Below are 13,906 nucleotides of genomic sequence, written 5' to 3'. Positions count from 1 at the left end.
TACACTTGCATTTTTTTTTTGTTAAATCATTAAATTAAAATAATATTATATAATAGTTTGTATAATGGTATATTGAAACCCAAGACTCTGCCTGAAATACCTCCAGCCAACTCCATAATAACCAAGGAGAACATTCCCAGAAGTTGCTTCTGACTCTGTTCTAGTCTATTAGAAGTTATTATTATTATTATTATTATTATTATTATTATTATTATTAAATTATTTAGCAGACGCTTTTATCCAAAGCTAAAGTTACGGGCAATCCAAATTCAAACCAAACACAAATACAATATATACAAAATACATATAAATAGAGGAAAATACAAAAATATATATACCTAGGAATTTACAAATAAAGGTTGAATAAGTGGGTTTTGAGAAGACGGCAGAATGCAGTAAAACACTGAACAGTCCTGAGGATAACCGGTAGCTGGTTCCACCACCAGGGGACAAGTGAAGAGAAGGAGCGAGCATGGGAGGAAGGAGAGTGAAGAGAAGGAGCAAGCACGGGAGGAAGGAGACGCTTTTATCCAAAGCTAAAGTTACGGGCAATCCAAATTCAAACCAAACACAAATACAATATATACAAAATACATATAAATAGAGGAAAATACAAAAATATATATACCTAGGAATTTACAAATAAAGGTTGAATAAGTGGGTTTTGAGAAGACGGCAGAATGCAGTAAAACACTGAACAGTCCTGAGGATAACCGGTAGCTGGTTCCACCACCAGGGGACAAGTGAAGAGAAGGAGCGAGCATGGGAGGAAGGAGAGTGAAGAGAAGGAGCAAGCACGGGAGGAAGGAGAGCGAAGAGATGGAGCGAGCACGGGAGGAAGGAGAGCGAAGAGAAGGAGCGAGAATGGGAGGAAGGAGAGCAAAGAGAAGGCATAACAAGTCAGCCAGTAGAGGATGAGCGGAGAGGGCGAGAGGGAATATAAGGAGACACGAGGGATTGGAGACAGGAAGGGGCAGTATGATGAATGGAGCAATAGACAAAAGCAAGGGTCTTAAATTGGATGCAAGCAGAGATAGGTAGCCAGTGGAGAGTGTGAAGCAGAGGGGTAGCGTGAGAGCAACGGGGTTAGGAGAGTAGCAGATGAGCAGCAGAATTCTGAATAAGCTGAAAAAGTGAAAAGGAGATGAAAAAGTGATCAGAGGAGAAGAGCGGAACAATAATAGGGGATGACAGACAGCAGTCTCTAGAAAGAAATCAGGTCCAGTTGGCGACCAGCAATATGAGTAGGAGGTGAAGGGGAGAATTGAAAAGGAAAATAATTAAGAGAGAAAAACAACAGAATGAGTTAAGTTAGAGGTGAAAATTAAAGTCACCTAAAATAATGAGGAATAGAGGTAAAGGAAAAGCTCATCAAGGAAGTGAGTAGGAGGACCAGGGGGGCGATAGAGAACTATGAGAAGCAGATGACAGGGGGGGTGCAATTCAATGGCATGAAATTTGAAAGTAGTGACCGAGAGGGCGGAGAGAGTAAAGGGAATTGAGAATTTCCAGGATGGAGAAAGTAGGAATCTTGCTCCCCCACCTCATATTAAGGAACGGGGAGAATGAGAGAGGACATAGAGAGCAGCTGGGGTAACAGTGTTTTCAGGGGAGATCCCTGTTTCTCTAAGAGCCAGAAAGTCAAGAGAGAGAGATGAGAGGCTTAAGCAGAGGCTGAAATCAGCCTTGTTGCAGGCTGACTGCTAGTTTCAGAGGGTGCCAGAGAGAGAGCAAGAGGAAAGAGCAGAAGAGGGAGGCAGAGGTCAGGAGATCAGATTGAAAGAGTTAAAGAAGTGCTGGTGAGAGAATTTACATAAACGAGACGAGCAAAGGACAGGGATAGTGGAAAAAATCATAAATGCAATACATAAAGTACAAAAGAATATGAATGTAATATTAAAATAATATGAAAGTTAATAAATTATTATAAAATGTACCAGCCTGACAGGAACCCTTCTCTGGCACAGCTAAATCACACAGTTTCAAGTTGTAATATTTAGTAGCAACAGAAGTGTTTCTACAACTTTTACAGTTAAGAAAAAAACAATAACAACAATTGTATTCATGAAAACATTTCAATTTTGATTCTTGGTTTAGATTTCTTTTTTTTTTATTTTACTGTACAGTGATGCTAGAATTTTGTTCTTTCCTTAGATACAAATTTTCTGACCCTGTATTTTGTCAACATGAATCAACAGTGATCAAGTGTATATAGGTATTGAACAAGACAAATACCATGCACATCATTGTAAATGGTTAGATTTGTTCATGGTTACTGGTACGGTACGATACCTAACATAACAAATCCCCATTTAAATATTTACATCTGCAATGAACCCAGGCTAGGATGCCTTGTGGAACGATCTAACCTTGGGTCAGAGTGTTTAGACATAAAAAGCAGCTTGAGGTTTTTGGATGTCTCCATCGCACTCTGTAAACCAGAGTTCTTCTGTTCTTAACACAGGAATTTCACTGTTTGATAGCTTTTACCATTTTATAATATTTTTGGCCATTTATTATCTGAAAGTGTCTTGTTAATTCAAAAGTTATGCAGATAAAGACAAGTCTACAGACGACCATGGAGAAACCGCTTTACCCTGTAAACAGTCAGGGCCATCTTCCAAAAATGGTCTCACTGGGAAGTGGGAAGGGCATGTACACATTTGTATTAAAACACATTACTTCTAGCCAATCAGACTGCTCCATTGCAGTATATCAGGTCAACATATATTTAAGGGCTGTGGACTATGCAAACTTTTGACAAATGTGTTTGCTAAGGCCAACTAATGGATGTTGAAATCATCTGTACATGAATGTTAAAGTTATCTACGTTCAGCAATTCAGAATTCAGGAAGTAAGCACTTTGACTTGCTTAACAATAACAATTTTTTGGACTGACATTCATTTGTACCACAGTTCCACATCCCTGAAACACTGATTGGTTTCAATGGGACAGAGATGATTACTCCATTAACTCTGAACTTTGTTTCTTTCATTAACATTTAATTATAACCAGTCATTTGTTTTAAAGCATCTAAATTAAACTAAAGAGAATTAAAAAAAAGCCAAATGCATTCTGTTGGAAATATTTTATTGCTAATTATTTCTGAATTAAGAGACATAAAAGGCAATATTGCATTTTATTTTTTGTTTGTTTTTGAAAATACATTTTAAATAACAAAAAAAAATACAAATTAGACAAAATGTGGTTGTAGAAATCAACTACATTAATAAAGACATGATTCACTGTACATTAAACAAAACAATATGTAGGTTAATTTGCATAATTATTACATTTTATATTAGAGCACAGTAAAGTAAGTGTTCATTGAACTGTTTCTAAACACAGCACAGAGATTTGTTCTAGAAGCCTCCTTTAATGCAGAACCAGTTATCATCATGTACATTGGTAGTCTGAGAAAATGCATCTTGTTACACATCCAATAAATTTGAAAACATGGCACAGAAGTTTGTGGTTTGTGTCTGGAATTTTGTTTTTTTATACCCTTATCTGAAACTAATTAGTTCAATGTACTGTATAGACTTCACACAGTTTTTAGCATTTGTGTGGTAAATGATGTAAGAAGAAACCATGTTGCAAAATGTTGCAAGTTACAACTTATACAATTTATTTCACAATCCCACAGCTTGCCAATAGGACTTTCAGAAACAGTGAGGCGACACTAAAGTTGCTTCTGCAGTCAAAATAATTTAGACTATACAATATGAAACATGCCACTTGTCTATTGTACCAGACCGTTGTTATTCTGCATAATCTCATTCAAGGTCAAACTCATAAAATGTTAGAATCAGTTTACCAACAGCAGTACCAAAAGCAATTCAAATTTTACAGTTTCACACTCAAGGTGTAAATTGTCAGCATGATGGTCACATTGAAATTTCATATTGATTTTATGAAAAGGCCCCAAAAAAAAAGCTGTGCAACCAAGTAAAGAGAAATGGAGTAGAAATGCTTATTTACAGTTTTATACATCACATAGACTTGATATTGTCATTTTAATACTTCCGAATCACAACCTAAACCTTGATGTAACATTTCTAAGCATAAAGACAACATAGGTGTACCGGAATGCTACTTTACATTGCCTAAGAGATACAGTGTAGTGGCTTCTGTTTCCTAGTCAGCTGATTTATGTTGTTTAAAATGAGATAAGATGATGCAGTACTTCGTTTTTAAAAAGGAAAAACTTGATATTGGTTGGAGCATAAAGGCCCATGTCTCTCAGTGCTCTCATATATTTAGGCAAGTACACAAAATGTAATAATATATATTAGGCAAAGTAAAGTAGCATTCTGATACGCTATGCTTATATAAAAATAAATAAATTGAAACTTGTGGGATTGTTCCTACCATTTCACTGCAGACAAGCACCATTGCTCCACATTGCTTTATGGCATATGTAGCTGAATCAAGCTGGTCTTGTGTATATACCATATTCTAAACTGGCCTTTTAAGCATAATATTGCTAAATGAAGAAAAAAAAGCAGTACTGTATAAGTAATATTTACAGCAGTACAACTGAAAGATATGGGAAAACAATCATCAATGTTGTAGTTGTGAGCAAGGCATGCTGCTGCCAGTAAGAAACCCAATAGGATATTCCGGGTTAACGGACTCTACTGCATGCTTTTGTCGCTCGCAAAATTAAAATTTAAAAGATAAAAGATTAGTGTAACATTTTCTCAAATGCAGTACATCTAGATTTGTGCTAAATTAATACTTGTGTGACCAAAACTTCTGCCACAAATTTAAAATAAACAAACCAAAAACAATATGCATTGGTCAAAATCTGAAATAAAATGAAGAGCAAGAGATTAAAAATGACCTTCCTTTTCAAAATGCTTTTTTTTTTTTTTTAATTTCAAGTTTATTAGGTGAAAAATCTCTTTGGTGTTAGAAATCAACAGGATACAAATATGTTTGTACATATATATATATATATATATATATATATATATATATATATATATATATATATATATATATATATATATATATACATATATATATATATATATATATATATATATATATATATATATTTTAAAAGTTACAAAATATCGATCATTTAAACTGATCAAAATGTAATAAATGGATACTAAAAGTATCTAAGAAATTGTATCTGGAATATTCCAAATTTGCAAAGTGCTTGTATGTGATTTTTCTTTTACAGGATATCATTTACATGCAAGACAAGAAAAACATTTAAATACATTAATAAAACACAAATAAGGCAAATTAGTCTTTCTTTCCATCAAAACTGTATGTGTTAAATGCATGCCTACACACTGGAGTTTCAATACCACACATGCTGTTCATCCAAAGCTATAATATTCCCTTTTTGAAAATTTTAATGAGATATCACCATTAAAAAGTAAAATAAAAAAGTGGCTTCATAATTTTAGAATTACTGGCATATTTAAATTACAATAAGAAATATAAATGATATTAGCAGCATTTGAAAGGTCGCTTATTCGTATTTCGAAATGTTCTTGAAGTTATTCTCTAGCATTCTGTACAAAATTATGTTTATTTATTTAAGTCCGTGAAATAAAAAAAGGGGGACACACAACTTTTAAATGGAGTAAAGTAAAATTCACTAATTGTATTTGTTCCAGATATTTGTATTGCATTAACACAAATGAATGTGTGTTCTTCTGAATGGTACCTGCAGTTTCAGTGCAATTCCAGTGTTTAGTATCTCAATGCGTGACATTTACAAATTGTAGAATTCCAGTTCTCGAAAAGCTTTTCCATGCTGTCTTCATTGGTGTTGCGATGCCTTTCCTACAATTGGATTGTCCCTAAAGTAAACACATGTAATACACATAGCATTAGTGGCTTAAAAAAGCATTACGAAACCTGAAATACTCAAAGTTATTATTCATATTATACAAGTATTTTCAAATTTAAAAAGGACAATATAGTTACAAAGCCATAGAAATAGTCTGTTGACTCTACATACTTTTGGACTTTACGATAACACAGGTGGATTCAACAGAGTTGAAAGGTGACAATACCACATGATTTGTAAGATCCAACTTGACCCAAATAGGAATGAGAGAGCTGTTGCAGATATTTGCCCTTTTTGTTGCATTGTGTCTGATATACTGGACAATCAATTAAGTGGTTCAGACGGTGTATTTTACTTCATTTTTATTGTTTATTCAGTTTGGCGGCATTCAGCACAGGGTTAAAGGTACAGATAGCGACTCTGCCTGCATACTTACTCGCTGCCATATTTAGTGCTGGTTGATCTTTTCTTTTGGAAAGTCTCATGATGTTCTAGAAGCTTTTCCGTAACTTCCCGGATGTGTTTAACCGTATTGAAGGTTTCCCTTGAATCCTCGATTGTAAAATGGGAATAATCGTCTTGCTCCTTTTGAGGACCTTGGTACACCGCTATACTTGCACAGGCCTCTGCAAAACAGGAAAGTTACTCTTTTTTGTGTCATGATACTACTTACTCACACAAAAAAAAACATGATATACAAAAACGTACACTGTACCAAACAAGCTACAAGCATAAGCATGCAACGTTCTTGTCAATATTTACTTTACATTTTGATTCAGAACAGGCAATGATTGCTAATAACACCGTGTAACAATTTTTTTTTTTTTTGGTTCCTGGGTAGTAAGTATTATTTCCTAATTGCTTATGCCTCTAAAGTAAAGAAAATGGCTATTATTCCCCACAAACTTTGCTTTTGTGACCAGGACAGTGATATTTTGAACTTTACCTATTTTCCAGAACATTCCAGATAGATTCAGTGCTGAGTAAACTTGGAGTAACTTCTAGAACTTTCTAGAAGTTACTCCAAGTAACTTTCCAGTAATATAAATAGTAGTATAAATACAGGGGCCTTAAGCCCACCAGTTCAGTTTAGTTCCAGCTGCCTAAGTGGATACATATCTTTTCTGAGATGGCATCAAGAGGCTGCAAGCATCCGGCAGACGCATTTTGCTATGTCTGCGGCCAATTTATCAAGACAAGAGCGAAAAAGTACTCCGTGGAAGCATCTGCTAAGATGTGTGAGGCCTACAAGGCATATTTCGGCATGCCTGTCGGGGATCAAGACAAACCCTGGGCACCTCATTTCACCTGCGAGCACTGCAAAAAAACTCTGGAAGGTAAGATGGACAATTGTTGCTCGGAATTTTATGTTATAAAATTTGTTAATTTTTAAAATTGTAAAAGTTTTTAATTTTAAAATGTTTTACAATTTTCAATGTTATTGAAAAAATATATATGAAAAATGTTGCGAGAATCTCTTACACATTAGTCATGGCTGAAATAAATGTATTTTTGTAGGATGGTACAGAGGGGAAAAGAGAGCCATGAAGTTCACTATCCCAAGAATTTGGCGGGAACCCACTGACCACTCAAGCAACTGCTACTTCTGCATGGTGGACCCTTCCAAGCGGACCGAGTTCTCTGTGGGGAGGAACAACGTCAAGTGGGAGCTACTGGTGGACCCCCGGAAGGTGCTGATGCCACCACTGCACATCAAATTGGGCCTTATGAAACAATTTGTCAGAGCTCTAGATAAGGAGTCGGCAGCCTTCAAGTACCTTCAAGACTTCTTCCCTAAGCTGTCTGAGGCAAAGGTCAAAGCCGGTGTCTTCGTCGGACCACAGATAAAGAAGATCCTGGATTGCAATGAATTCCCCAAGAAGCTCACTAGTAAGGAGAAAGCGGCTTGGAACAGCTTTGTCGCAGTTGTTCGGGGCTTCCTGGGCAATCACAAGGCCGAAAACTATGTGGAGCTGGTTGAGACTCTGGTGAAGAACTACGGCACAATGGGCTGTAGGATGTCCCTCAAAGTCCATATCCTTGATGCTCATCTTGATAAATTCAAGGAGTACATGGAAGCGTACTCGGAGGAGCAAGGCGAGAGCTTCCACCAGGATATACTGGACCTTGAACGCCGCTACCAAGGACAGTATAACGAGAACATGATGGGAGACTACATTTGGGGGCTGATTCGTGAAAGTGATTTACAGTATAATCGTAAATCTCGAAAAACTACTCACTTCTAAATCTTTTGTAGTCATTTTTGTATTACTTTAGTATAAATACATGTTAATTTGGATTCATATGATGTTTTTTTCTGACTTTATGTGAACGAAAAGACACAAATTCGCCCGTTTTCTCATTGGAAATAGGTAAATTTCAAAATATCACTGTCCTGGTCACAAAAGCAAAGTTTGTGGGGAATAATAGTCATTTTCTATACTTTTGAGGCATAAGCAATTAGGAAATAACACTTACTACCCAGGAAAAAAAATTGTGTTACAATTAATTAGGCCCCCGTATTAACAGTAATTAACAGTATGCCTTCGATTACCAGTGTCAATAAAGTACATGAAAATATCCACATAATCTGAAATGCCTATGGATGATATAGTGATACTGAAGACTTTTTTTTTTTTTTTTTGTAATTCATGCTTGCCTTCCAACTTCTGTAGTTTTAAACTGTTTGATGTGAATAATGAATAGATCCTCTCAGTTTCTCGGTCACAATCAATATCAAGCTGGATATTTGCCGGCATGGTCCTGAAAATACAACAGAAATAAGAATTTAACATGAGTCGTTTCAAATTATTATTATTATTATTTTCTTAGCAGTCCCCCTTATCCAGGGCGACTTACAATTGTTAGAAGATATCACATTATTTTTACATACAATTACATTATTTTTTACACATTTTTATATATAATTACCCATTTATACAGTTGGGTTTTTACTGGAGCAATCTAGGTAAAGTACCTTGCTCAAGGGTACAGCAGCAGTGTCTCCCACCTGGGATTGAACCCACGACCCCTCCAGAGCCCTAACCACTACTCCACACTGCTGCCCAAATCCAACTGCCTTGATCTGGCACAGACTTTACACTTCTCTTTATCTGTGCTGGACGTAAATAGTCAAAGCTTCGTAATCAGTGTAAAATATAAACATAAATTTAATGAAAAAATGATATGAAGGAGTACTGTACTCACGCGGTACATGGCTTGCAGCCAGCATGTGTCTCAGAAGTGGCCTTGCAACAGAGCCAGTTTCCACAGAGATAGGCTGAGGTATGGTAAGAACTCAGTCTGTCCTGATTACAGCGACTGACCCGGCTGAGAATCTCCACCCACTCGCTGGCCTCCACACAGTTATTTGCTTGAACGTAAAGCAGTTTCTCAGTATAAATTACCTGGAACATCTGAAAGTGATAAAGTGCATGGCAATCATTAATATGGTTGGGGATGTGAATACTGCACCATCACCTCAAAATATAAATGAACTGTAAAACGTAATTCTTTTAGTACAATACAGCACACTTGACATTTTATATATTAACCGTAAAAACTAGGATTAACCACATTTAACAATATTGCTGGGTCCTCCCTTTAACTCGTCGTCTGGTATCTTCCTCATAGGTATTTCTGTAAAATGGTTAAATTATATTGTATATATCTAGATAATTGTAGAATACAGTAAAAAGTCAATATATCAAAGCCTTAGGTCTTTATCATATGGAAACAAAAAATGCATGTCACCACAATATGGCAGCCATATAAGATCAAAGTGAATGGTGTATGGTTAGATTTTGCAGATTTTTTCTGATGTATAAGCAGAATGCTGATCCAACCTAAATGGTTAGATATTCTGGCTAACCCCAGGTAGATTTACTGTTTCAGAATTAGAATGCACTAGTATATATTAGCCTATTTACAAATAACCATCACAAAAGGGACTCGCTGGTGAGATCCTCCATTCAGCTGGGATGTAAATGTAGAGCTTTCTTTTTTCATGTTTTTTTTCTCTAGTTTTTTTTTTAAATTTAGTTTGGAACCTAGCTTCCAAAAGAAGTATATGTTGAAAACATAAACCCAGTTAACACAATGACTCCAAATTGGCAACAACAAGGACGGAAAGGGAAAGCCGAATCGAATCTGTCTCTGGCCAGGAATGAAAAATGTCAACATGTTCAGTCTGTATTTTGCATTCTTTTTCAAGTATAGCAGGCGTTTGGACTGAACTGCTATAACTGCTCCCAAAGTTTAAAAAAAAAAAAAAAAGCTTAACATTTAACCTTAGTGCTGAGCTACATGATTAAAAGCAGACAACCGGCTCAATATCCCTCAACAAGGTGGACTCTGCAATAGCTTAAAGAGAACCTACAGTATATGCTGACATGTACATGTGTGGATCAAAATGTAAACAGGCAACCATCTTAATCCTAATGTTCTGATGACAGCATCGCATTTACACTGAAAAACAACCAGTTAACTTGAGCCTGGGCTTTTTACTTACATTTTTTCTATTAAATGCAGTCTCGTCAAGTTTCTCCACTGCCAGAATGTTTTTGATGGGAATTGTGCACAATGCTTCTTTGCCTGTTAAAAAAACAAAAAACAAAAAAAAACAAACACAAATTTGAATAGCATAAAATTGATGAAGCAAATTAATAAAAGATATCCGACACAAGGATATTGTAAAGGTAGTTGATGGGGCTCAATATTTCTTTAGTTTTATGAATACTGAGAACTTGGTTTGTCCAAACCATTGTTTTACATGCAATATTTTATAGGGTATTTTAATTTGATTTTATATTTGATCATTTTTTGTGTTAGCTTTTACTGTTTTTTTTCCAGTTCTTAAAATAAAAACAAACAAAAATACATATTTCAGTGTTTTACATTTTGGACTATATTCATTTTTTAATGCTATGGACTTCTCTAAAGAACAAAACAAAGCTTTTTCAACAGCTTTTTAAGTACGCTGGCTCTAAAATTGTAACCCTCTCATCTACTTCTGCATAGAGAGAGATTAAAATTCACACTCTTCTCTTTTGAAATAAATGGAGTGTTTATTAATTCAGTGTTGGCAAGTATCTGTTTTAATGGTTTTCATGACTGCATGCATGTTCACCCTCATTTGTAACTGGAAAATAACCTAGGAACTGGGATTACCTAGCTTCAAAGTTTATATCCATTACACACACAGAAAAAAGTGAAATTTGTAAAATAATGTGTTTCATCATACTGTTAGTTTAAAAAAGCACCCTTTGAAACCTATGCTAATGAACTGGTGTGTGTGTATATTATATATATATATATATATATATATATATATATATATATATATATATATATATATATATATATATATATTTTTTTTTTATATATTTAAGTTTGTTTCAAAGACTGGAAAATATAAAAACTTAAAGCTCATATACATTTACATTTCATAAACAAAGTTTCAACACATGTTCCAATGTAAGGTTGGAATTGCCCTCAAACCCTGCCCTCCTGGAGCTAAGCTATTCAATTTATATCAGATGTATAGAAAACCTGCTAAACTAATTCCAGCAGGGATGGATTAGTAATTTACCAAAAGCTTCCTTACCGTTTTTTGGTTTTTTTAACTATCAACATGTCTATATACTACTGTACCTGGATAATTATTGTAACAATGAACTGTTTCATCAATACAAAACACAGTAACATAACATTTGTATTGAGTATGGTTCTGATATGGCTGACTCTAGACATGCACAGTTGCTTCCTTCCTGACAAAATGATTCCGTTCATTATCTATCAAATTCTGCCCCTGTGGAGAAAGAAATGTATTTTCTTTTCCAGGATCTGTGCTTTGCATTTTTTTTTTTATCCGAAAGATTTACAAACTTTGAACAAAGCACTCCCTGAAACTGGCCACACAGAGATCATGCATGATATACATCCATTCAAATCAAGTACATCTTTACAATTCTAAAATCTCTCTCTCTTTTGAGTTTGTCATTAAATTCCCTTTATAAAACGGAATACGGTATTCCTTTGAATTTAAGATGCACTTTTTAAACACTTATCTTCTCATAAATGGCCTGCGTCTTAAATGAGTAAAGTAATGAGTTTATTAAAATGAGCAACAAAAGAGGTGACTGCCCCAGTACACAAACAGCAATGTGTCTGGTTGCTGAGAAGACAAAGAAAAACGTCACTGCCCAATCTCGAATCATCCGTGACATACAGGCAGCCATTTTCAAAGAAGCGTCACTAGCTTCCTAAGAAATTCAAAGAGAAGCTTTTATTAGACTCAGTTCTAACAAACAGTACCAGCTTGGACAGATCGGAAATACTGATCAGACCCCCGTATTTTTCAACAATACCATAGTTCAAAAAGGGGAGAAAAACAGGTGTGAGTAATCACGACTGGAAATGAGAAGCAGCACACAACTGTAATGCTCTGTGTGACAGCAGACGGCTGCAAACTGCCTCCGTATGTCGTTTTCTTATAAGCGCTATCTATCTATATATACTAATAACACAGTATTTCCAAATGTGTAAAGACTACATGCAACACACAGGGACATATTATCTTCTTTGTCCACTGAATGTAGGGCCAATTTTGACTTGCAGATGCAGTCTCCATGACAATGTAACATGGCTTGTTAGCTTCTAGACATGACACAGTAGGTGGTACGCAGGTTTCAAAAGTTCTAGAATATCTAGTAGATACATATAGCTCCAAGTGTAAAGCTCCCATCTTGTAATGTCCCTATCTACTCAAAATGAAAGAAACAGGAAGAACTATACAATTGACTAGGCTTCCCCGTTGATCAGGTTTTGATCCCCATAGCACTATACTAGGCATATTTGCACCAGATTTATTGGCAACCTGCACACTCATTACACAGTTTAAATAAATCCCATATCTGAGTCTGCCAAATGGAAATGATTTTGAAGAAAATTATAGAGGCAAATCAGTTGAGTTGCCGGCATTTTTATTCTTTCTGTCTGCTTTCTTCAAAATGCAGTTATTTATATCATGCTGCCAGCCACATTTTGTCAACGGTTTAGTTCGGAAGAAATATTTTTAAATGGTGTTAAAATAGTGCTGCAAGTCATATAGTCAATTTCACAAGCGTTCCGCTAATGCCTTCACCAGTGTGTGGTCTGCAATTGATTCTTTTTCTAAATGTACTGTTTTTCAAAACAAATAATTCATGTACTCTCATAAACAACAACATTAGTACTTCACTACTAAATATTAAGGTTTAATGTGCATAAGGAGTATGTTTAGACAGGCGTTGCCATCCCCACAGAACATATTGAAACAGGTAAACTTTCTATCACGTCACACTAAAGGTCCTTTCACACTGAGCGTGTTGCATCAAGGCGTCAAAGTCCGGCAAATTATTAAAAAACATTTTTAAGAATACAATACATCCTATGGAGGCTTCCACACTCACCGCGTCTCTAACCAATCACACACCAGCTCTGTTCTGGTTAAAATGCTTTAGCGAACCACAAGTAAAGTACTGCACTGTTGCTTGTTTTGCACGTCTTGCGACTCAGATGTAGTTAAAAACCAACGGAAGAGCTTGCGGGACCGATAGAAAAAAAGGAGCAAAAAACAAAGATGCAGCTTTTAGAGTAGCATTTGGAAATGAAAAGATAGAGAAACGTAAACAGTCAGCAGTAGGGTAATTATTGTTATTTAATATTATTATTAAAATAATAATAATAATAATAATAATAATAATAATAATAATAATAATACTTACTACTACTAATATGACAGTATTCTGTTCTTCTTATTTGCGCTGTGCTCTTTTATTTATTTGTTTTAGCTATGGCTGTTTAGGTTTTTATTTTAAAGGGACAATGCTCCATCATACACATGAACGAGTAGTAATTAGCAAGTATATTATTTAATAATAATACTTTGACTTCTTGCGTTCTAATTATTTGAACGCCTTTGGTGTGAAAGCAAGTTGACGACATCAAAATCCGCTAGACACTGACGCTTAGACGCGGCACGCTCAGTGTGAAAAGACTAGGATCTGGGTCTCCAGATCTGCAGCAACAGGGGTCTGATTTTACAATGT

General features: G+C 35.4%; 1 protein-coding gene across 3 annotated transcripts in view; it reads right to left on the bottom strand.

Moving 5' to 3' along the window:
* Positions 1 to 5,096: 5,096 nt before the first annotated feature.
* Positions 5,097 to 13,906, bottom strand: part of rasa2 (RAS p21 protein activator 2) — a 47,026-nt gene continuing 38,216 nt past the window's right edge. Inside the window, exons 20-24 of one of the 3 annotated variants that reach the window (XM_034038500.3) lie at positions 10,327 to 10,409; positions 9,024 to 9,232; positions 8,476 to 8,579; positions 6,253 to 6,442; positions 5,097 to 5,826 (exon numbers count right to left, since the gene is read on the bottom strand). In XM_034038500.3, coding sequence (XP_033894391.1) covers positions 5,787 to 5,826; positions 6,253 to 6,442; positions 8,476 to 8,579; positions 9,024 to 9,232; positions 10,327 to 10,409 — 626 coding nt within the window. In that variant the 3' untranslated portion in view covers positions 5,097 to 5,786. The remainder of the gene's footprint in view (positions 5,827 to 6,252; positions 6,443 to 8,475; positions 8,580 to 9,023; positions 9,233 to 10,326; positions 10,410 to 13,906) is intronic. The other 2 variants (XM_058990261.1, XM_034038503.3) reach the window with 2 other exon arrangements.

This window comes from Acipenser ruthenus, chromosome 17 (assembly GCF_902713425.1).
Source record: "Acipenser ruthenus chromosome 17, fAciRut3.2 maternal haplotype, whole genome shotgun sequence".
NCBI classification, from domain to species: Eukaryota; Metazoa; Chordata; class Actinopteri; order Acipenseriformes; family Acipenseridae; genus Acipenser; species Acipenser ruthenus.
This window is presented reverse-complemented; position numbering and strand designations above follow the sequence as displayed.